The sequence below is a fragment of the Daucus carota genome, chromosome 8, assembly GCF_001625215.2.
Source record: "Daucus carota subsp. sativus chromosome 8, DH1 v3.0, whole genome shotgun sequence".
Classification (NCBI taxonomy): Eukaryota; Viridiplantae; Streptophyta; class Magnoliopsida; order Apiales; family Apiaceae; genus Daucus; species Daucus carota.
The window spans coordinates 32,559,202-32,581,878 of NC_030388.2; the positions used below are offsets into that span (position 1 = coordinate 32,559,202).

The following is a 22,677-nucleotide window of genomic DNA, read 5'->3' on the forward strand; positions in this document are numbered from 1 at the left end:
GAGCTCACTCACATCTTCATCTTGTTTGAATTTGCTTAGACACACGCAGCAACATTCTTCCATTGATGTGTTTTTTTGGCTTGTTAGAGATGCATATTTGGTCGTACAGAGTCTTGTTGATGATGGTTCTTCAGTATGGATATCTTCTTCTTGATCAGGGGAGTATGTGTCTGCACCAACCACCTGAAGGACAGATCTCAGGAGGTTCTTTAAGAGAGTGACTGAGAGAACAGTGTTCATTACTAGCAGGGGAAGGACTCCGTCGTTTGGACCATGGAAATTTGAGAGCCCCATCGAAAGTTCAGTTCTTGGTTTGTGTAAGTGCAACCCAATTGCCAAATCTCTCCGGGAGAGATGGAGAGAGAGACGGAGAGAGAGAGAGAGAGAGATTTATGTTTAACTCAAGGGAGGGAGAGAGATTTGAACAAGGGTTACAAGAAAACAGAGAAACTTGGTATAAAAGGTAGCAGTTTGAACACAAGGAACTGAAGCTGAGAAATGGAGTTAAATATATAAGTTCATGTTGGGGCTGGGTCAGAAATGAACCATGGTTGAACCATGATTAAGCTATTTCCTACACGTGGCAACACGTGTAAGATTTTCGTACGGCGGTGCAAGAGTAATTAACAAAAGTGTTTATTTGAGCCTTTCATTTAATTGCTCTGCTGTTTTATCATATTTCATGATATATTTTTTCTTGTTTTATTCAGAAAATAATATGTACTCTGAACTCCTTTTATCATCTCTTGCTGTCATTGTTTCAACAAGATCGTAAAGTTTTTATTCTCGACTTCTTGTTATCGAGAGAAGAGAATATGAAATATCTAAGTTTGTTAAGATGTTGGCGTGTAGGCGTCATGATCTGTTGTTGCTCAGCTATGCAGATATATCCTCCCATGCAAGCTATCAGATTTTTATCTCATAATCTCTGTTGGCATTTTGGCATTTGTGTTGGGTGTCTCCAGGCAATTTACAGTTCGATAGCGTAAAAAGTGTAGATCGTGACGGAGCTACACTAGGACTATAAAAAATGTAGATCGTAACGGAGCTAAACCAGGACTATTGGAGTTTATAATCATGAGTATGACGGAATTATATTGGGACTAATATAATCGTGAGTATGACGGAGCTATATTAGGACTAATGGAGTACATAAAATCATAGAGAATATATTACACCAATAATATTTGGTTTCACTGGAGCTAGCCCCTCAATCAGTATTTTCTAGCTACGCGATCTACCTCTATGGAAGCGACTGTATAGATAAGTACATAATGCGCTTCCAATACTATACTTGAATTTTTCGGATCCAGTAGTAAAATTGAAGCGTGTCGCGAACTTTGTATATGGTCGAGTTCTGTTGATTTTGAATGGCTATATCATGTGGAGCTGGATGTTTCCAGTGACTTGTAATAATCTTTTTCTGCATTGTCAATTCGATCTTGAAAAATTTTCCATTCTGATCGACACCTCTCCCTCACCTGCCACAAGCAAGAGATCAATAACCATCAGTGACATTCTACTCTGGGAAAAAGTTATTGTTTAACAGTCGACAGAAACAATGGTTATAATGTGATCGGAAATCGGGTGAACTGGTATCAGTGACAAAACGTACCCCTTGCCATGGTGGCTTTCCATTGTTAGATTCACCCTACCAGAGAGAGGAATAAAAAAAAAGTAAATTATACCATATCAGATTTTGTTTATGCGAAGGCAAATGGACATTTGGTTAGGTGAATTCTACAATATGCAAGGTCCACGGAGCTTTGTTGAGCATTATTACCTGTCCCCCTAGTGATGGAATACCTTGATGTACAATCCACTGGGCATCTACAACGCCTATTTTCTCATGAGCAGGCTACAGAGAGAAAAGCATTATCAAAAGCTAGGATTTCAATTTGTGTGGATCAAACCAACTCATAGTCAAAGATAGACACGAGTAGGAGGCCAACCTCAACACATTTTCGAACAGCAAAGTCGAGACCCCATCCATGAACTAAGTCATTCTACAAGGCCATACAAAAGACAATTTGAATTAGGAAGACACAGATTACATTTGATGCATGCTGATATACTTGCACCTACAACATTCTCCCAAGTCAATGTCATTCTCTGTACCTGAATCATATGCCAAACGCAACGCCATGCTTCTCGAGAAAAAACAGGTGCCATGATTTCCACAAACCTGCAAAACAGTAGATAACAAAGTAAACATAAAATATGCCTAAGCATTTCGAACAGATAAGAAGAAGAAATATAGATCTGAGGTAGAAAAGTATACCCCGCGCAAGGTGGTAAATGAGGGTCTGGGCACCAGCCTGGTCTCTCCTCTGTTTCTCTTACAAAATATAACAGTAAACAAGGTAAGGAAAAAGATAGTCAATACAACAATATATTAAAAATGTTTGGATACATATAGAAAGGCCAACTGTGGCTATTTGCCAGAGCAATCTGAAAATTCTTACTTGTGAACTTCACGATCGCCTCTTCTCCTTGTCATTTGCCATGTGAACCCTCTGTTGGGATCCAAGCCAGGCTGTGAAATCTCTAATCCATGCTTCTTCACAAGTTTTATATATCTGTAAGTGGTAAGCTATGCTGATAAGTGTATTCAGTCTTAAGTTGCAGTAAGCTAAATATTTCTGCAGAAATCACTAACTCTTCAGCTATAAAATGCTCTACGCCAAGGTCTTCATCCCAGACAAATATGTAATCGTAGGCAGCAACAACATCAGGATGAAGGAATCTTTTTGCAAACCACCTTGAATAGAGTTTGCCGTTTTCAGTACATGCAAGAATTACACTTACCGAATAACAAAGGAAGCCCCGTGCAAAGGAAAATTAATTTATACATCAAAGAAAAGCTTCTTACCATTTTGTCTGCTTCTGCACACTTATATGAATAGCCTTCTTTGACCACTCATATGCATCCCAATCACTTGTTCGATTATCGTAATGAAACAGAAGGACGGTAAAGTTACCTGAAAACTGAACATAAGAAAACAGATTTAGGAGGAGAGAGAGAGAGAGAGACTGGGATATTAAGCGACAAAGAGTGGGAGTGACCTTCTTAATAGCAGCATCAATATTAGGCATCTGCTTATAACCAACAGTAAATGTCACAAGATACTTCGGTATGACAGTAAGGTCCTGCAAATAGAAAAAAAAACTTGCATGCTTTATGTAAAATTTAATAATTTCTCTAGTACTTCAATGATTAAGGATTCCATTTATGTTACTCTGACTCGGTTGCTAAAGTTGGACTTGGGTATGGATCCAGGATTCAGTTGAACAAAGGTGGGGATGGATTTCACATGCAATTGTGACACATTGAACTTCATACACTCTACTTTTTAATAATTAGTGTCTATTAACAATAAATCTAGCCGCACTTAGTATGTTATGAAGCTTAATAGACTGTAAGACAAAATCAGAGGTCTTAGATTTATTTTGTCTTTTACAGTTAGAGGGTGAAGTGTCTGGTTGCAACATTAAGGATCGGTTTTAATCCCACGCCCATGTCCAATCAAATCCGAGACAAGTATGACCAGAAAAGTGAAGAACCTTGGTAAGAGAGGGTTCCATGTGAAAACATACAAATTGCGAGCCATATAAATGGAACAAAATATATTCTTTTATCTTTATAAATGATTACTTGAGCTCATAAAGTTAGCAACAAACATTTAAATTTTTGACCCCCTCCCCTGCGCCCCCGCCCTCTCAATTTACCAAATAAGGAAGCTGCAGAAACAGAGTGTGATCAACAAAGTCTATATATATAAAGCATTTTTATCCTCAATTTATCGGAGTATTTTTTTAAACTAATATTGTCATCATTAGTTTCAACCTAAAGCTCTGTTTTGATAATAATTAAAAAAAAATAAAAAATACCTCACTGGGTTTACCATACAATCTGCGAGGATACAAGTCTGACTGAGGCACAACAAAGCCGGGGGGTAATCTTTCCGCACCTCGTGGATTTGATGGGACCCATATCTGCACAAGCTTGGGAGTGTCAGAATAAAATATAGCTATACGGAAAAAATGTGGAGAACTTGAAGTAATTATAACACCATAAGAGAAGTTTATGCCAAGTCAGGAAGCTTTAAACTAATATGCAAACATTAGCAGCTTTTACATACCATATCAGGACCCAACATTCACCAAAATATACTGGTGCAGTTCCTTTTATAGGCATTATTGATACAGGTATTTCCACCAGGAGAAGGTAACTTTTCACTAAAAGCATGTCACAATAAATTATATAGAAAGTCTCGAATAATAGGTCATGTACTAGTTTTTTCTATGATTGAATGACATTGTTCTATCTACACTTGAGCCTATAATTATAATTTGAAATATATGTTTACGTTGAATAAGGAAAAACACTGACATGATTAAAGTTTCAGTGAATCCACAGCAGCGAAATAAAAGATAAGCATATTAATCTGTATCCAGTAAGAGAAAGACAATTCAAGAACAATATAATAACCAGGCAGGTTAATGTAGAAAATCAGGTTATTCTTGCAAAGGCATGGTAAAAAAAGACTAGTCAGCATGAGACATAAAATAGCTATTACAAGTGGCAACATTCGATTTTGCAAACAAGAAGAGAAATGTAATTATCTGAATGAAGAATTATTATATTTGTTAAACAAAAGTAACCAATTCCAAAATGGAATAGTGACTATCTTGCAAAGTAAGGATATACCTCAGATGTGTCATTTGTTTGAACTTTAGCTTGATCTGGAAGACTGGAATTCTTGATATGAATATTTTCAGAGAGGGTAAGAAGACCCGAGGAAAGACTCAGCTGCCGATTAGAATTATATGTTAATGGCAGGAGCTAACTTGGCACAGAACAACACTATTAAACAGTACAATGAGGAACACTGCAGGTTAGGACCCCTAACCCTAAACCCTAAACCCTGAAACAAGAGAGAGAAAAATGAGAACATGAGAAAGCAAGGATGCTTACCTTACTTAATGAGTGAATAGGAAATAATACTCCAATCAAGATGCCAAACAACACTCCAATTAAAGTTGTTACGGTAAGCCTCATATTCTCATTTGCTTTGCTAGCCAAAACACTGTTAGGCGTAAGCAACAGAACAAAACAAAAAAAGGAAGATAAATGGTAGATATTATAATAATTAATAAGGTCTTTCAGACGATGATAGTATCAAAAAGTCACAAACCTGCGACCTATATGTCTAATTCTCTCTATAGTCTTCTGAAACTGCATTACAATTAAAGAACCTGTAGGAGTAGCTTTGCAGTGTCCAGTAAGTTGAAAGCTGTGTAAATCTTTTCCTAGATGTAAAATATATTGGAGACTGAAGGCTTCAGGTCAAGAAATAATGAACATTGAATGTAATGGAAATATAATGCAACAAAATCGTCACAATTTAATTGGAAAGAGAATTGAAATATCGATGATAGAAGGTGATATCTGCAATTCAATAACTATAATCAAACAAGAATCTACCAAATATTACATGCACTTTTAAAGTTTCTAATCTGTTCCAAATTTCGTTATACAGTGATTTGGTTAATCAAATCGGAATCCACCAAAAAATGCATGCAATCTCCCCTAAAGCCTTACTAAAAACCAACCAATATTAAGAAGAAGAAAGTAAAGGTAGGATTCTACACAATTGAACAGCTAAAATTTTACTATTAGTTCAACACCAACCAATCGCAAATGTGCTTCATTTAAGCCATAATATCGTCGGGTAGTAACTACACAATCAAGATTAGCAACCATTCATGTCCTCACTTCTACTCACTTATAATATACCACTTACATACTACCTTTGTTTCCAAATAATTACAAATCAAGCAGTTGAGAACCTAATATTTTAAATTCGATTTCAACCAACTATACACATACTTCCTTTCACTGTCCAAACCCTCGATAAATCTCCCCGAAATTAAGCTAACCAACCAACACTCCACTTTGATCCTTCCGCCAAAACTACAATCTACAAAACCCCAAATCAAATTTCCACATTGGGCAACTTTCCCAAATCCCAAATTTCCTCATGCATACTAAACTAGTACACACCTAAATATATGACAAAAATGAAGAAATATCCATCATCACAAGACTACTATAATTGAGCTTCCTTTTACCCAAAGATAACAATAGAAAACACATTAAAGGAAATTATTGCATAAAAGTACACAACATAATCAAGCAAGTAAATAGATACACAAAAAAACATTCACACAATCACCATAATCAACTTAGCTAGCAAAATATTACCAAAAACCAACTCAATAATGATATTTCCATAATATAACATTATACAACATTATACACAAATATAGAAGAAAAAAAAATTAAGTACCTGAAATTTGTAAGAAGAGCCCAGAAGAATAAAGAGAGGGACTTAAGAAAGAAGCTTGATAACAAAAAGGGATCTGGGTTTGTTGTTTCTTGAACTTAATGAGAAAATCTTGAACAGTTATGATGTTGGTTTAAACCTTAAAGGTGTTAAAACACAGAGGCTTCAGGTGTTTGAACAACATAAGCCACGTATTAGGACTAAACAGTCAGAGTTTAGAGTGATGCAAAAGTCTTGAGCAGTGTTCCAAATTATTTCCCTTTTTCTAGATTTAGGTACGACTGCACCAACGTACGGAAATTACGAGAGTATTGGTGTATTGACTGGATTTTGAAGAATATTTTATTTTATAATGTTGAATATCCTAGTTTAAAATTTAAATAGTATATAAAATATAAAATTTGATAATATACATGCGATACAATTTTTTTTAAAAAAATCTTGACATTTTCGGATAAAAATTCTAACATGCTAGAAAATATATAATTAATGTCCAAAATAACATGAAAAAATGGACCAAAATATCACTTATTTACATCAAATAATCAGGCGTTTTATTTCTTTAGAAAAAACGGTAGATCTTGTTGCGTTTAAATCCGAAGAATCATGCAAAACACAACACTATCCGGTTTCGAAATAACATTTAGGATTTCGAAACACTAGGTGTACCGTTAAAAAGGGAAAGAGGATAAACAGTAGCCGATCTCACGTTTTAAATCATAAACTGATAAGTCCGGATTATTTTCTCCGACACACAGATTTTCGAGTCATTTTCTTGAAAATTATGGCCAATATCCAAATATTTGGTTAAGATTTTAAATGATTAGTTGATATTTAATAGTAGTATTAAAATCTATTGTTATTCAAATAACTACGAACCTTTTTTATTATACAAAGCATTTATTTCTGGTAAATTTCCTTTATTTTGTATAAATTGGAATTCGGCTATATTCTCTGGGATCTCGAAATTTTTTGTAAAACATTTTTTCAACTCAGTGTACAAGATTTTATATCAATTTTGTGACCAGTATGTCGAATTCAAAATCAAGCTTTAAATCTATCTCACCGTTATAGGACTCATGTCAACTTAATATAATCAGAAAATTCACGTGGTTTTGTCTTCGGCTTCTGTTTTGACAAATTTTCAAGATGAGTCAGAATCGAGCCCAGAATCTGAGACGACAGTAAATAAATTTTTAACTAGTTATCCAACCACGCTCCTTCGCCCTCTAAGATTAAGTTCAAGGCTTTCATCAGGAGCGACAGGCTCATTAGGATGTGAAATGTCTAAGTTCAACTTTTTTTCTTATAAGTAATTAATGGTCAATTCCCAAGTTGGAACAAAATCACGAGCTTGTTTTTGTAAGACAACTAAACTTTAATTTCAACATGAAAAGATTGCTAATTAGTCCAACGTATTTACAAAACTGAGCTAAACAAATTTACACAATCCAACCCCATTCAACATCAAGAAGAAATTTTCGACTTATAAGTTAAATCAAACGTCCCCGACACCCACTTCCAATGCCAACTCAATAATCCGAAAATTCCGAACTTTGAATAGCACTAAGCGCAGCCTCTTCTTCCTCATCATCAAACGCCAATGCAAAATACTGGTTCCTCTCTTGCGGCTGAAACAAATAAAACATGGTCGTATAAAACCCCAGCGTCGCCGTCTCCGTCACCATCGAGCACCACCACTGATCCTTATAATTCAAATACACACTCAAAAAAATCGCACTATATCTCGTGAAATAAAGATAAACCACCAGAGCGATGTAGAAGTCCCGAAAGAGCCTCAGCTTCTTCAGGTTCGTGGCTGCTCTTCCATCCATTTTCGACGTATCGCGAAGCGTCCTGATCGACCAAGTCACCGGGACCATAATCACGAAGCAACACGCGATGTCGACGAACACGAAGATCGTGAACCAGAAGCCGAAGTTTTTGGCTGAGGGACCTTCTTCGGTTTCCATTATGTAGGCGATGTTTACGAGAGCTTGAAGTGGAATGCCGAGCATGAGGAGGCGCTTCTCGTTGTCTTGTAAGAAGGGCTTTAAGAAGGACCAGCCGGTCCCGATGAGGACTATGACGGTGAAGAGGAGGAGAGCTCTGAGGGTTCGGAAAATGAAGAATAAGGCCTCCCAGCCTCGGGGATTTCCGGTTGTTTTTACATGATATTTGTCTTCGGCCTCGAAGATTAAGTTTAGGAATTTCATGAAGAGGAGCAGGGTCATTAGGACGTGGATTTTGTGCGCGAATGTTCTGTTTTTGAGGCAGATGAAAATCCAAATGATTAGGAAAGGGATGTAGATTAGAGAGTAGATTGAGAGGAGAGTTGGTAATTGAGTTTTTCCGTCTGATAGGAAATCTCTCTTGCCGTTCTCGTCGAGATTGTAGATTTCGAAGTGTACGGTCATGGAAACGGAGGTCTCGATGGCGCAGTTGGCGAACATGAAGACGTATTCGTCGGGATTGGTGATGGAGATTGTTTTATGGACGGAGGATTGGGGCGGGGGAGAGAGTTCGGAGAGAGTGGAGAGGATTGTGATGCCGGGATTGTCGAGGATGCAGGCGTTGGGGAAAATGTGGGTGGATACGGGGGCGATGAAGAATCCGAAGTGGGAGGAGTTGGTGTGGGGGATTGAGGTGGTGCCGGGGATGGGGCCGGCTTGGACGGAGACCGAGGAGACGGTGATTGTGACGTGGCCGGTGGAGGTGAACCCGAATGAGGTGAATTCGATGAGCTCACGGGAGTCATCGGAGATGGTTACTGTTTTAATGTCCGCGGTTGTGAAGGGGAGTTTGTAGAAGAATAAGAGGAAAAGAGTCGTGAAGAAAATATTGAAATGTACGTCATGGAGAACGCTTAAATCTTTCATATTTTGCGGGTGGTGGTGGTGGAGGTCGTAGCCTGACGATTGATAATTATTTATCCAAGGCTATTTTGCGGTGGTAGATGAGGCGAGGATTGATAATGATTCATCTAAGGTCGTATCATGCATGAATGCATGAACATTGAACAATGAAGATTAAAGAGTTGTATCAATTAGTTAAATTTAAGTTTCGGATGAGTTTATGCTATTTAAGTATATGGAGTTAGGAATTAAGAAAATCTAAAATAGAATCAGGATTTGTGGTTGCCTAATTACCCGGAAGACTGCAAGAAAATCGAACGTAATTAAGTAAATTTGTTATATGTGGTTGCAATATAATGTCTGTCTTAATTGAATTTCAATTAACATCTTCATTATCAATCATAAGTTATCAAGCACTGCCAAATCTATCAGTTCAGAACCGGAACATGAGATGTTAGTTTCGGAACCTGCAGGCTGTAGCTAGCTTGCGCGACAGGCCATTTTCAAGGAATTTGGTGGATTTGAATATGAACCATCTACAATTTGATCAAAGATCCATCTGTTAGCTGCTTCTGTGTAGTGAACGCCGTCCCAGTTGATCACCACTGATGGATTCTGACATGATTTTCCTATCAGCACTTCTGTCCCGTTTACCTTGATCTTTCCTCCACACCCGACGTTCCTGTTGTAGTTGTACTTTCCTCCGTGCCCACAGCATGCTCGTAGTGGATGGGCAAACCCTGCGCCAAACCACCAAAAATAAGAAGGTCGTGTTTGGCATAATGGTCAAGTGTCTGCTTGCTAGGTCACTGTTCCAGTACTGGAACAGAGTATAGAAATTTAATGAGATGGAAAGGATAATAGAGTACCATATCTGCTAGCATGACTGATGAGATCATACTTGACAGAGTAAACATCAACATAAGTAATAGCAGCCAATGGAAGATCTTTTCGGAGCTGTTCTGCAGCTTCTTTCAATTTCGTGTTGTAAAATTGGCAGACATCATTGATAGAGCCTGCACATCCAACATGGTCTATCTCTCCAGCAGTGATCATCACGCGTTCCAGTACATAAGGTAAGCACCCTACCGGTCCTGTATTATGGATCCAGAACGATCTCCCGCCTTGACTGTAGATGTTCTGCAGATAGCGCAAGCAATATGTAACATCTCATATCAGAACAAATTCAGAAAAAATTTCAAGTTCTGCGGTCTGCAGAGCACTCAGGAACATACTTTCACGATGTTATTAAACTGATCTATTGCATCAGGGACAAATGCTTTAACTTCATTGGTGGACATGTTGAGGAATAATCCAGCAGTTAAATCGTTTTGTCCAATGTCGAATGTATATAAGCCTTCTGAGAAGGTTTCTGCTGCTGGTAAAATTTTCTTGAATACCTCTCCTACATTCATCAATCCGAAAGTATAAATTTTTTCCATCACTGCTAAAGTAAATCAACTCAATTGAACTACTAAAGGCTAATCAACAAAATTTCAATCCTTGCTGCATTATAGAACTCGTAAACAACCACATTAACAAGACAACAACCATATCGCGCCTATTGAAGGTATATGATAAAGAATGTACCTTGGGAGCGGAAAGCCTGAGAGCGACGATGAAAATCATTGTACTGATACCACTGGACATTCAGAGAGATAGGACTGAAACCAGATTGATGTAGAGTTGTATTCTGAGGCCTAATCGTTGAGCCAGCAGTGGCGAAATTGGCTCCATGACTGAAATTTGAGCCAACTGAGTCCAGGTATGCACTCAAATACGGTAGCCCTACACTCTTTGCTGATCACCATCACCATTAGTAAAAAAAAAAAAAAAAAACTTTCAGTAATTTCAACCCGTCCATCTAAAACCTTAAGGCGTCAGAGAAAGGCCTCAAACTGGATCTCATGCTATATTTCAACAGAGTCGTTCCAAAAAATACTTAATGCAAAGCACAAGTATTAAGGTTAAATTTAAACATACCGATAAAATCAATAACTAGACGTCCATCGCAGTAACGACCAGCAGGCTGATGAAAGTACGTCTCGCCGCTAGGTGCACCAGCCTGACCAAAGGCTGCTGACAGTCCACCAGTGTCCGAGTTCGAGTCTCCGAAATTATATATGGCCGGGAAATGACAGCCACTGCTAGTAGCATTTGTTGCATTTGCAAGTAGTGCTAGTGACACTGCTACCAGTGTAATAAACTTTGCAGCACAATGCTTCAGAATCTCCATTTGAAAACTAAAGAACAGAGCAAATTTTTAAGCTATAGTGATAGTGAGGAGTACACTCACTAGCTAATAATATATAGTGTGGTTGGTGCCAAGAGTCTGCATCAGGATAAGAGGTCCCCTGTCACCAATCATGCCTATGTATGTCGGGCCCAAATAAAAACCCGAGAATCGGAGAACCGGTCATAATTTTTTCTCGTAAATAAAATGTTTTTTTATATATTTGAATTATCGGATTACTGGTGATCGAAGAAGAGAAGTATCACTAGACTACAATGTCGGGACGGAGAGATGGTGATCGAAGAAAAGAAGTATCCACTAGACTACGGTATCGGGATCCCGAGAGTGGGGCGATTTAAATGTTGAAAAAGTTGGGTGTTTTTTATGGATGGAAGTTAGGGGAATGGCTGGAAAAGTGAAAGTAAAGAAGAATAATAGTTTGGCAAGGGAATGAATGATCATGTGAGTGAGATAGTATCAGTTATGCTTGTTTTGTTTTCTTGTGTTTTGCTTCATCTTGAAGCTTTTCTTGGGGAATGGGGATTGGTTATTTTTTAGCACTGAGCCACTGATTACTAATATCAGATTATGAAGAACATCGAATAGGGAATATATGGAGGCATCAGTATAGTATGTAATGGATCATGCTTGCTTCAACTTCAAGTGATACGGTTACTTGCTGAACAGATTTTATCCCAAAAATGTTTACCTATCGTCACAAATTCGTCTTTTTATCTGATTTTAGAAAGACAAACAAAAATTCATATTTTATCTCAGACATAAGTCGTATAATTATAATTTATAAGAGTATTAAAATATGTGTTGTTTACTCATACTTGAATATGTATAATTCAACAAGATGGGGAGAGTATTAGATTTTATGAACTGATTTTAAGCTATATTTCAGTCACTAGAAAGTAGAAACGGTATTTTTTGGTGTTTATTTCTTATCATCTATTATCATACATCTGAGATTATTTTTAGAGATTATTGCACTTTGTATCTCCAGACTTTGGCTCATTAGCAAATCAAATCCCACACTTTGAAACGTAGTAGTTTGTAACCCTAAATTTCAATTAGCTTTCTGTTTCAATTAGTTTTAAATTTACAAACTAAAAACTAATTGAAACTTAAAAGATGTCACGATAAGTATCTCTTTCCCTCTCAAACTCTAGCCTCAATTAAAGATTTTTGAGGGGGCTTCCATCGGTTTTCACCGGTGGGATGCCCCGATTTCTTTTTTTTTTTTTCTCCTTTGAAATCTTGTTTTCCTTTCAATAAGTTCCCAATTTATTTGGTTTTTGTTAGTCTCTCTTTCTTGTGAGAGTTGGTTTTTGTTTTGGTGTGTTTTGATGTTCGTAATGACCGAGATTATAAGATTATAGATCGGCATGGTTTTCATGGGTTTGATTCAGGTTTGAAGGTTATTATGGAATTGCATCTATGATCGATTGTTCAAAATAGTTAGGTGAAAGCCAATCGGGTGAAATCCTATCTAGTGAAAACAAGTACATATATCCAAATTATCTTCAAATCGCTTAGTTGCCTTTCCAAGAAGAAAGGATTCAACCGCGATATAATTCAGCGTCTGTCTAATTTTGATTATATTTGTAGATGCCGTATGGCTTTTGATTAATGAATTGATTCCTTTTTAGCAAAAAAAAAAAGAAAAAACTAATTGAAACTTAAGATTACAGACTATCACGTTTCAAAGTGTGAGGTCTGATTTGCTAATGAGACAAAATCTGAGATGACAAAGTGCAATAATCTCTTATTCTTCCGAGTTTCCTAAAAAAATTATCGGAAGATCTCAAAATTTGTGCAGCATAACATGCTGCGTGCCAGTCTACGATGAATCGTTTGACAAATGTAACACAAGCAAGACTCCGTGGCCCAATGGATAAGGCGCTGGTCTACGAAACCAGAGATTCTGGGTTCGATCCCCAGCGGAGTCGTTATTTTTGCCTTAACTAGATTTCTTTTTCTTCATCAACCGGAAAGATATTGGATACCTGTACTGGAGAAATTTCACTTACTTTTTATTCAATTTATAATCCGTAAAACACGGCACGGCTTTGTTACATGAATCACTCTGATAACATTGAAATGATTTCTATATCCACAGCTCTCAAAGGTACAATATACAAATAAAGAGGTGGAGATTTTTTGGATAAAAGCAAAGATGATCATTGATGTTCATCGAAGTTAACAAGTCCTCAGAATAATCGATAACAGATATCCTATTGTTCTTGCACCTACGACTAAGAGGAAGAAAGTTAACAAACGAAAAAAAAGAGTCAGGCTAATGCAAATATTACATTGTTTCAACATCCAACAATAGATTAGCTCCAGTTCTCGTCGCCATACTCGATAACCCTAGCTCCCTTACTTTCACGAAAATCAGGAGAAAGAATTTTAAACAGGTGACAACAGTATTATTCCAGTCCAAGTCTGTCAATGGTTAAGACAGCAGTCAAAGAATCCACAGAAATAGAAGTTCACCATCTATCGCCCGACCTGCCAAAGAAGAGAACAGATGATGCGGCAAAATTGTGGTACTTTACATCCAAATCTAGAACATTATTAGCAAGTATACGTAGAAATATACAACAGAGTTATAGTTATTGCAGTTGGTGCCAGTATAAATTTCCCAGCAAATTGCAAGTGCCTCCCTCCCTCTGGTGATCAACTGATAATGTTGCAATACAAAAGTGACACAAAAGTGACTGGTACAGAATAGTTACTAAATGAGTATGCGACACATAACTGCTTTAAAAGCCAACAAAAGATACATTACCAAAGATCCGGCTTCAAATGTGTTGTCAAATAGATAGATAGATAGATAGATAGATAGATAGATAGATATGACATGTGACATCCCAAGAAATTATACAGTAGCAGAAACAGTTGATTAGTGCTCCTTATATATCAGCATTTTCCTAATTTTTCAGGTACTAGTGATCAGATAGATACACCTTGGCTTTCAGAAAAAGTGGGACAAAGTGGGAGACAACTTATGGTATTTATTTCTTTAAAGCTTTCTTTCAGGGCTTCTTTCACTATTTGAACTTATTAATTGGTAACTTTGTAATAAGTTGACACACCTTGGCTTTCAGAAAAGTGGGAGACAACTTATGGTATTTATTTCTTTAAAGTTTTCTTCCAGAGTTCTCTTTGATATTTGAAATTAAATAACATGATTTAATCGTAAACTTTGTATCAGTTGACATTGCTTGATAAATTAGGAAAAAATAATAAAGATAGCAAGGCATACCTGTCAACATCTCTACTACCCAAAAAACCTCTTTCTCTGCCACCTTGAAACCCTCGCCTTTCATCTCGCTGCCTTGGCCATGCATCGCCAGTGCCACGTGAACGAGGCCTCTCTGTGAATTCTATGTTCCTGGATTCTCCAAATGATCCAGAACGAAAATGTGGTCTCTCAGGCACCACAGAACTCCTCCCTGATCCAGACCCTGGCCTTTCTATGGGTTTCTGTGCGAATCGAACTTTGTCATCGAATTCACGAGTGATCTGCTCCAACTCCTTCTCTTTCTGAAGTATTCTATCATGCAAACTTGTCTGATCTTCCTGAGATTCCCTGTTAACATTTGCAGCAGATTCTATTTCAAGTTCCCTCTTCAATTGATCAATTTCAACTTTCAAGTTCTTTTCTTCCTCTGTCTCAGGCCTGAGAAACAGAATGTTTGATTTAGAGACTAAGATATACACACCTTATTCAAAATAACTCAACAAGGCAACAATATTGTTGTTCACATTTATATATGATTTCTTACACTTTTACAGCTATATTAAAAACAGACGCAGACATGTGTACAAGACATACTCTCACAAAGTAACCACAATAGAACTACCAGAACAAGTATGTAATAGAGAAACTGCCAATGAAAAGACCCTAAAAAAAAGGTCAGGAACAGATCATAATAAAAAAAAATTGTTGCCGCCGACTAGGTACAGCGTTCAGGTTTAGTACATGGGTACAGATCCTAGAATTCTTAATTGTAAAATATCCAGAATTCTTGGACAGAGTCGACATGGGACATTGGTATGACTCAGCTAGCAAATATAGATATTCTATATAATCTTCATATTACATTTTTGAATCCAGTATCTACTACCAATAAATCGTCTACACTTGCTTGTGTTACATACATGATATTCATAGCGGTAGCATAAAATTAAAAAGATAATACTGAAACTAGTCTTCCATGGAGCTAGCTATCTGTAAACAACGCCTTGTATGTTAAATTGAACTGGATTGCGGCAAGGTGAAGTGTCCAGTTTTAATATGAAGGATCTGACTCAGATCCCAATATACCATACCCACACCCATGTCAACGAGGGTGTAAAGGCTAAATAAAAGAGGCCATGAAAATGAAAAATGACACAAGTAGCTATATATGTGCATAAACCTAGGATAACAAGTAACTACATATGTAACAACACATGACACAATAGTTCTTGTGTCATTCCATGAACCCTAGACAGTCACACAGACAGCACTATATCTAATTTCCTATAGTCTGCATCTTCACTGACAACATCATTGTTATTCCATAATTTGATTACGGCAATTGGGGGAGAAATAGGGAGCCAGCGTGTGGGTTCAGACTTTAAAGAGTTTTTCCCGTCCTAGCTAGTATTTTTACACATGTACTTTTATTGCCACTTTATGTTTTCTTGTGTATTTACATTTTCTAATCAAAAGCCAATGGCCTTCTCAGCCTTTCCCGCTTACGGGAGTAGGAGAAAGGTTTGCCTACATCTCACACGTAATATGAATCTCAATCCATGTCCTCTATCACCAAGATAAGCTAGTATGCAAAAAAACAAAGAGAGAGGATGAGAGAAGAAGCAATCCCAATTCCCAATAGCCCATGCAATGCACACTGCCTTAAAATATACTTTGATAATAATATAACAATTAACCAAACTCTGTGAAATGATTTTTGAGTACGACTAACACTATATAAATTTTTGTTAGAGAAACCAAAAGGCCTCACTGATAGAATCTCATACACTTCATTAGGTTCTAAAGGTTGATTACATGTCAGGGCCACTACTTGACCAGAAGAGTGACCTTGCACATAAGGAATTAGGAAATCTCAGAGAGAGTCTAAGCGGTCATTTGCCAAATCTGAATGATTAAAATTTCTGAATAATATGAAAGAATAAGTAATAGAATTCTGAATATTAAATGATACTATTGCTTGTTAAATAGAAATTTAAAGTGTCTGAATGATATTATCTTCAAAGTTGTCATTGTAATTAGATAACATTGCATACATTACATGTTATAAAATTATCAAAGAATATAAGTCTATATCATGTTTGTGATACATACAGGCGATTATTAGATTGCAACTAATATTTTAATTGCATAAATGTCATAGTAACAAAAAGATCTTCACTAGAAATATATAGCACAATAACATATTTAATATCATGCTAAACAAGCGGCAAGTGAAATTACTTTATACATATAGACGACCATATTATAGTTTTTTGGATATGTCTATAGGTTTGGACTGTTGCTACAGTTTAACCATAACCAACAAAATATTATATATAAAAAATTTATAAAAGAAAAAATAGCCACCACAATATGGTTTTCATGTATGAGAACTTGTTTAGGTAAAATGGATAAAAAGTAATGTGGAAAAATAACATAAAAAGTGAATTTGGGCAAATAAGGGCTTAATAAATTGTTTTTCCTAAATCAGAAAATTTTTAGTTATGCTGTTCAGCACTCTTGGTCGGCATTCAGCCACAAAAGAAATGAAAAAAACAAGCTTATTCATCTCACTTGTTCAATTAAGACCACTCTGCTGCATTCAGTGAACAAATGCGCCCTAATTCCCCTGTCTAGATATACTGTAAAAAACTGACTCTTAGTAAATTGGTGCAAAGATATTGTGACATTTCTAACCACACTCCTTAAACTCAGTCGGTCCTTATTTAGTTAACATAAAAGTAGTTTATCACAATACTCCTTCAACTCAGTCGATCCCTATTATTTTTAAGTACTATCTAGTACAATAAGTAAAGAGAGAAAGATAGTGCCTTCAATTATATATTATAGAATGACAGAAGACTGGGAGGCGGCTCCTCAAGATTGAGGAAAAAAGGGAGGCTCCTATAAAGTTAAAGAGCGACTAGGAGTCTCTTGAAGCACTATTTTGGCATTAACTTTTCAACCTTTAAATTAAGACTCTGAGTCTCTTAAATATGCGACTGGCAGCTGAAGTAACCAACAGTGGACAGGGAAAAAAAATTGTAACAATAGGAAACCTTTAGACTCTTATATTGTGTTCACTTGGATGGAATGGAATGGAGGGAGAAAGGAATGAACTTTGCACTCTAACATGGGGTTGATCAGAGAAAATATTAATAATTTTCATTCCTTCAATCATTCAATTCCAACTATTTTAACTAGAATTCTAACCCACATGTTTTGGAAGGAATGCTCATTCCATTTCAACATCATTTATAATTACCATCTTTATCACAAGAAATTTAAATCAATTCATACTTAGTCATTATTATCTCATACTTTCTTCTTTCCCCACAAATTTTTAATATAATTTTTCACTCCATTCTGCCCTCATTCCATTCCATCTAAGTGAACACAGCCTTAGACATATAATTAAATCACTCCAAGCAGAGAATTATAGAACAGTGCATAAGATTGGGCTCTCATTCATGAAATGACTTTTCTCAATAAAATTCATGACTTATTAATGTCTAAATTATTCGTAATTTGGCTGACTATAGGAATTGAAACTATAAACCTCTAGCTTAATCCTTAAGGCCTAATGGTTAAGAGTTAAATCTAATTGTAACATTGTGTACAGTGTCAATGCATTCTATATAAGCATTTTAAAGTGTGCAAAAGGAATAGTCTCAATGACAACATTGTGTACACTGTCAATCTTATCGCCACTGCAAATCAACCAAGAGAATCCTATATAACATAGGATAATCCCTTGAACAAAGAAATATCAATATTGTATTACATGTAGAAAAATGACAAAAACACCATGTTCTCTAAAAAATGGCCAAAATATTATAACAAGCAAAGGGGAAAAAAAATTCATTTCTCCAAATGTGCATCTTAAATATGTTTATTAAGGTAAATATGTGTTTTCTTCTTTTTTGCTTCGGGAAAAAGGGCTCCTTTCAGGCAAAGAAAAGGCCTATCAAATATAGCTTCAAATAATATACTAGGTCCAGATTGCTAATACCATATTATGCCCACTACCGCAAAAGATCAGTGCGCTAACTAGAACTAAGCTTTATAGTGACCCTCTAACACATAATACTTCTTATCGGATGCTAAAGCAGTTCTATTAGACAAGCGCCAAAGTGCATGCCTAGACGCAAGGAGGACATCCCTCGCCTCGCTTTAACTGAGCGCAGCAGATCCAACAGGCACAAAAATGATTACTATGTACAATAAAAGAAATTTCAATTGGTTTTGTGCTTAAAAGCGATACTCGGTCACTTCCATTTTATTCACAGATCACCAACATATTACTGCATAAAAAACCTAATTGGTAAGACGTCGTAGTTTGCTAGCTCCAGTTCTCCACTTATTCCAATTGCCTAAATTAATTTTAACCTTTAAGAATTATCCGCGGGGGTTTATTAGATATACTTTATTATTTCAGTAATTTAAGCTTGATAGTTTAGTGACATTTTATCACTTAAGAATCAAATAGTTTATATGCATTACCTAATTAAAAACTATTATTGACACATTTGTTTTTATTTTTCAAATGCAAAGATTCTGATTGCTGTTTAAGTGTTAAAATTATAATACAATTTCCAGTGTAGGGCGCATTTGTACATAGGAATGTGATTTATCATTTATGGTGATGAGGACATTGTGAACCCGTAAAGAACTTTCTGACTCTTAAGCCTATGCAAATATTTTTAGAGTTGTGCATTAAGATATAACTCCTATTCCTGAAATATGTCGCCTTTAAACTCTATATATTGTCAGAGTTTCCTTCATTCAAAATTTATCTAGTTATAGGAATTAGAATTACAGACCTTCAGCTTAATCCTTTAGGCCCAGTAGTTAAGGGTAATGGCAAATGCAACACTGGGTACACAGACCACAAAGACAGAACAGTCAAATAGTTAAAAATCAAGGGAGAATATTGACTTTTCTTTAGCTTAAGTGGTTTTAAGATGTAGTTATACAGTTGTCAGGGATGAGCGACTTCAAATGCTATTTGACACGTAACAATCTCACAAGTCTATCAAATATCACCTAAACTATAGACTCGCCTACACAGAAATATGTAAAATAATATTCACAACAGCTCCACCCAACTAGACTTGCAAATTTTATGCAGGAGTCAGGCGTCAACATTTGGAAAAAGACCCAACTCCAGCTTAGAAGATATTTCATAACTAGTTTTCAGCAACTATAGGTTTATTCTTTTGTTTCTGTCAGCTTAATTCGTTTCTTCACATGCATATTTCACTCTAATTCGCCCATGAATTGTATTTTGTCATACCATTATTCTATCCAATACAGAAAATGCATGAAAAACAAATGCATCATATATAAGCAATTCTAAACGTGCAATGGGAACACAATCTTAGTGATGACATAATTGCCAATTCAATTAAACCACCAATGCAAATCAAGTTATTAACTAAAAGACCACATATGTGATAGGGCAATGGTTTGGATGATAATCATACTCACACATAATATCTTAATTAAATGATTCATATGTAGTGATTGACTGATTGAGCTCACTAAGATGGAGTTAGAGCAAGTCCAAGAGTTGCTGGACACACTCCCTATAACAATTGTTATTATTATATTAGCTCTTACGTCATTTATAATGCAAATGTAGAGTTTAACTCCAACAACCCTCCTCAATGTTAACTCTATTTGTTTTTTATCCATTTCTTATTCTAATGGCTATATCTGCACTGACCAGAACAAGCTATATCTACTAATATAAAATTTTCTCAAGTGTTGGAGATGATTTTCACTTCAATTTCATTAAAATTTGACTTAGGAGTTATGATAGGGTGCCTCTTGGACTTGCTCTTATGACCCATTTCTTAAAGCAATGTAAATAACAATAGAACTAAAATTGGTTGTGAACCTGTCAATACGCCGTCGCTCCAAGTCCAAATCAATTTTCTTCCAATCCAACCCTTTTTCCTCAAGCAAAACCTCCCTCGGCTTAGCATCACCAAAGGGATTAACCTTCGCCTTCATCACTACCTGCTGCAATGCAACTCCTCCCTCACCACCACGCTCCGACTGCGCACTACCAGGCCTACTAGACTGTCCACTGCTCGGTCTACTACCACTCTTCTTTGCTTCAATTTCCATATCCACTTTCCTCCAATCCAATCCTTTCTCCGTCAACACTTCCTCCCTAGGCCTAGCCGCCCCAAACGGATTCGGTTTATTTGTAACCACCTTAGCACCACCACTACCCTCATTCACAACCCCATCCGTCCTCGGCTTATCCAACACCAGCCTAGGCCTTTGTGGCTCCTCCCCACCACCTACTCCCCCACCACCACCTCCACGCGTCCAACGATCATTTCCCCCTCCAGGACCACTAAAATCACGAAACCCCGACCCAAAACCACCCGAACCCCTAGCCGGAGGAGGAGCAGCAGCAACATATTGTTTCTTCCCCGCAGCCCAATTATCCACCTCATCCGCCTTCCCTCCGAAAGAACCATACTTACTCCCACCACCCCTATCAAACCCAACACCCGATTTTTTCGACATTGCCCAATTATCGACCTCATCAGCCCTAGAATGCACCTCCACATCCCTCCCTCTCCCACTCGCACCCTCACCAAACCCACCACCATAACCCCCTCTCTCCCTGTGGGCCCCACCCCCACCATCCCTGTGGGCCCCACCACCCCCACCCCTTACACCCCCATACCCACTAAACCCACCACCGATCTTCCCATACATTTCATCCCCCGATCGCTCCTGCGGACCCCTCGGCAGCCTCATCATCTCATCCGCCGTCAGCCGCGCCGCCGCGCCGCCTCCGCCGCCCGTTGTAAACTCCTGCAACGTCATCTTGTTATGCTTCTTCTTGGGCTTCGACGTCACAGCTTCCTTCAGCGGCGGAAAACTCGGCGAAGAAGTCGCCGCCGCCTGAGCCGCGGCGGCTTCTTTCTCCTCAAGCTCGGCTTGCTCGGCGTCAGCCGCCCAAGCCCCAATCTTTCCCCATGGCTTCGACATTAAGAAAGAGATAGATACAGAACAGTGTGTGTATAGTTTGTGTAAAGCTCTCTCTTTTTTCAAGATCTTAAAATGTAAATTGTGGTGATGATGCTGACGATGTAATTTTGGCTTTGTTTTATTTTTTATTTGTTTTAAAGTGAAATGAGAATGTGAAGAGCGTGTCGCAATATTATAAGTGGGATTTCTGTGAGGCCCATGTATTTGCAAGCCCAAGTGGATTTTTTTCTTATTGAATGGACATTTTTATTTATTTATTGGTTATTATCTCAAGAATAATTTTACATTTTTTTCATTATAAAAAATATCACCTTCTATGCATTCAGAAAATATATACAGTTTTTTTAATATTATAATTAAGAATATCAAATAGTTAAATCACCATACTTATAAAATCTTCGATCATATGTCCAGAGGACACGAAACATATCCATTATTGATTTAGAGGTTATGAGTGATGAAATATAAGATATGATCATTTTTCGGGATCGAATTATACACACAAGGTTTAAAAATATTATAAAAGTCCATTTCTTCTTCAGAGTTTTATGAGAAAATTTAATTCATATCCCAGTCTTATTCTAAGAAATGAGTTATAAATGGGGAAACCCAAATCCTTTTCGCAACAAATGATGTAATTTTATTGTATACACAGCATAGTTAAATAAATACAAGTAATATAAAAATACATGGACAAAAAATGTTACAGATTTAGGAGGGGCAGGACCCGACCCCTTCCATTCGTCTATGGATGTTACTAATGAACTAATACTCCAAAATACAAGACATATATATTTAGGAGATAATTTGTTAATATTATTTTTTTTATTGACAACCAGAAACCAATACATCACAAACACGAATTTATAACATAATTATATATCATGACTCATGAGTCATAGATTAATAATATAATTATGTACCACGAAGCACGTATAAACACTTGTATACGGAACAAGCAGAAGAACA

At 36.9% G+C, this 22,677-nt stretch overlaps 4 protein-coding genes and 1 non-coding gene across 6 annotated transcripts; 1 reads left to right on the top strand and 4 right to left on the bottom strand.

Moving 5' to 3' along the window:
- Positions 1 to 1,134: 1,134 nt before the first annotated feature.
- Positions 1,135 to 6,593, bottom strand: LOC108197479 (uncharacterized). 2 transcript variants are annotated; one of them, XM_017365112.2, is made up of 15 exons: positions 6,354 to 6,593; positions 5,199 to 5,313; positions 4,979 to 5,090; positions 4,712 to 4,813; positions 3,892 to 3,996; positions 3,067 to 3,150; positions 2,873 to 2,988; positions 2,660 to 2,761; positions 2,466 to 2,579; positions 2,282 to 2,338; positions 2,119 to 2,185; positions 1,953 to 2,006; positions 1,784 to 1,858; positions 1,616 to 1,651; positions 1,135 to 1,481 (listed from the first exon to the last, which is right to left on the bottom strand). In XM_017365112.2, the coding sequence occupies exons 2-15, from the start codon at positions 5,243 to 5,245 to the stop codon at positions 1,380 to 1,382; spliced, it is 1,173 nt and encodes a 390-aa protein (XP_017220601.1). In that variant the 5' UTR covers positions 5,246 to 5,313; positions 6,354 to 6,593; the 3' UTR covers positions 1,135 to 1,379. The 2 variants fall into 2 exon arrangements, with proteins under 2 accessions (XP_017220601.1, XP_063939680.1); XM_064083610.1 differs by having other exon boundaries at positions 1,142 to 1,481; positions 5,199 to 5,371; positions 6,354 to 6,489.
- A 1,289-nt stretch (positions 6,594 to 7,882) lies between these two features.
- Positions 7,883 to 8,584, bottom strand: LOC108198595 (protein CANDIDATE G-PROTEIN COUPLED RECEPTOR 7). The gene has a single exon (XM_017366344.1). The coding sequence runs from the start codon at positions 8,582 to 8,584 to the stop codon at positions 7,883 to 7,885; it is 702 nt and encodes a 233-aa protein (XP_017221833.1).
- Positions 8,585 to 9,514: 930 nt separating this feature from the next.
- Positions 9,515 to 11,834, bottom strand: LOC108197578 (GDSL esterase/lipase At3g26430). Its single transcript, XM_017365230.2, has 5 exons — positions 11,189 to 11,834; positions 10,796 to 11,005; positions 10,441 to 10,610; positions 10,075 to 10,345; positions 9,515 to 9,945 (listed from the first exon to the last, which is right to left on the bottom strand). The coding sequence occupies exons 1-5, from the start codon at positions 11,439 to 11,441 to the stop codon at positions 9,686 to 9,688; spliced, it is 1,164 nt and encodes a 387-aa protein (XP_017220719.1). The 5' UTR covers positions 11,442 to 11,834; the 3' UTR covers positions 9,515 to 9,685.
- Positions 11,835 to 13,320: 1,486 nt separating this feature from the next.
- Positions 13,321 to 13,393, top strand: TRNAR-ACG (transfer RNA arginine (anticodon ACG)). The gene has a single exon. It is a non-coding gene; the product is annotated as a tRNA-Arg (tRNA).
- Positions 13,394 to 13,580: 187 nt separating this feature from the next.
- Positions 13,581 to 21,848, bottom strand: LOC108198596 (eukaryotic translation initiation factor 4B2). Its single transcript, XM_017366346.2, has 3 exons — positions 20,594 to 21,848; positions 14,713 to 15,129; positions 13,581 to 13,955 (listed from the first exon to the last, which is right to left on the bottom strand). The coding sequence occupies exons 1-3, from the start codon at positions 21,706 to 21,708 to the stop codon at positions 13,937 to 13,939; spliced, it is 1,551 nt and encodes a 516-aa protein (XP_017221835.1). The 5' UTR covers positions 21,709 to 21,848; the 3' UTR covers positions 13,581 to 13,936.
- Positions 21,849 to 22,677: the final 829 nt, after the last annotated feature.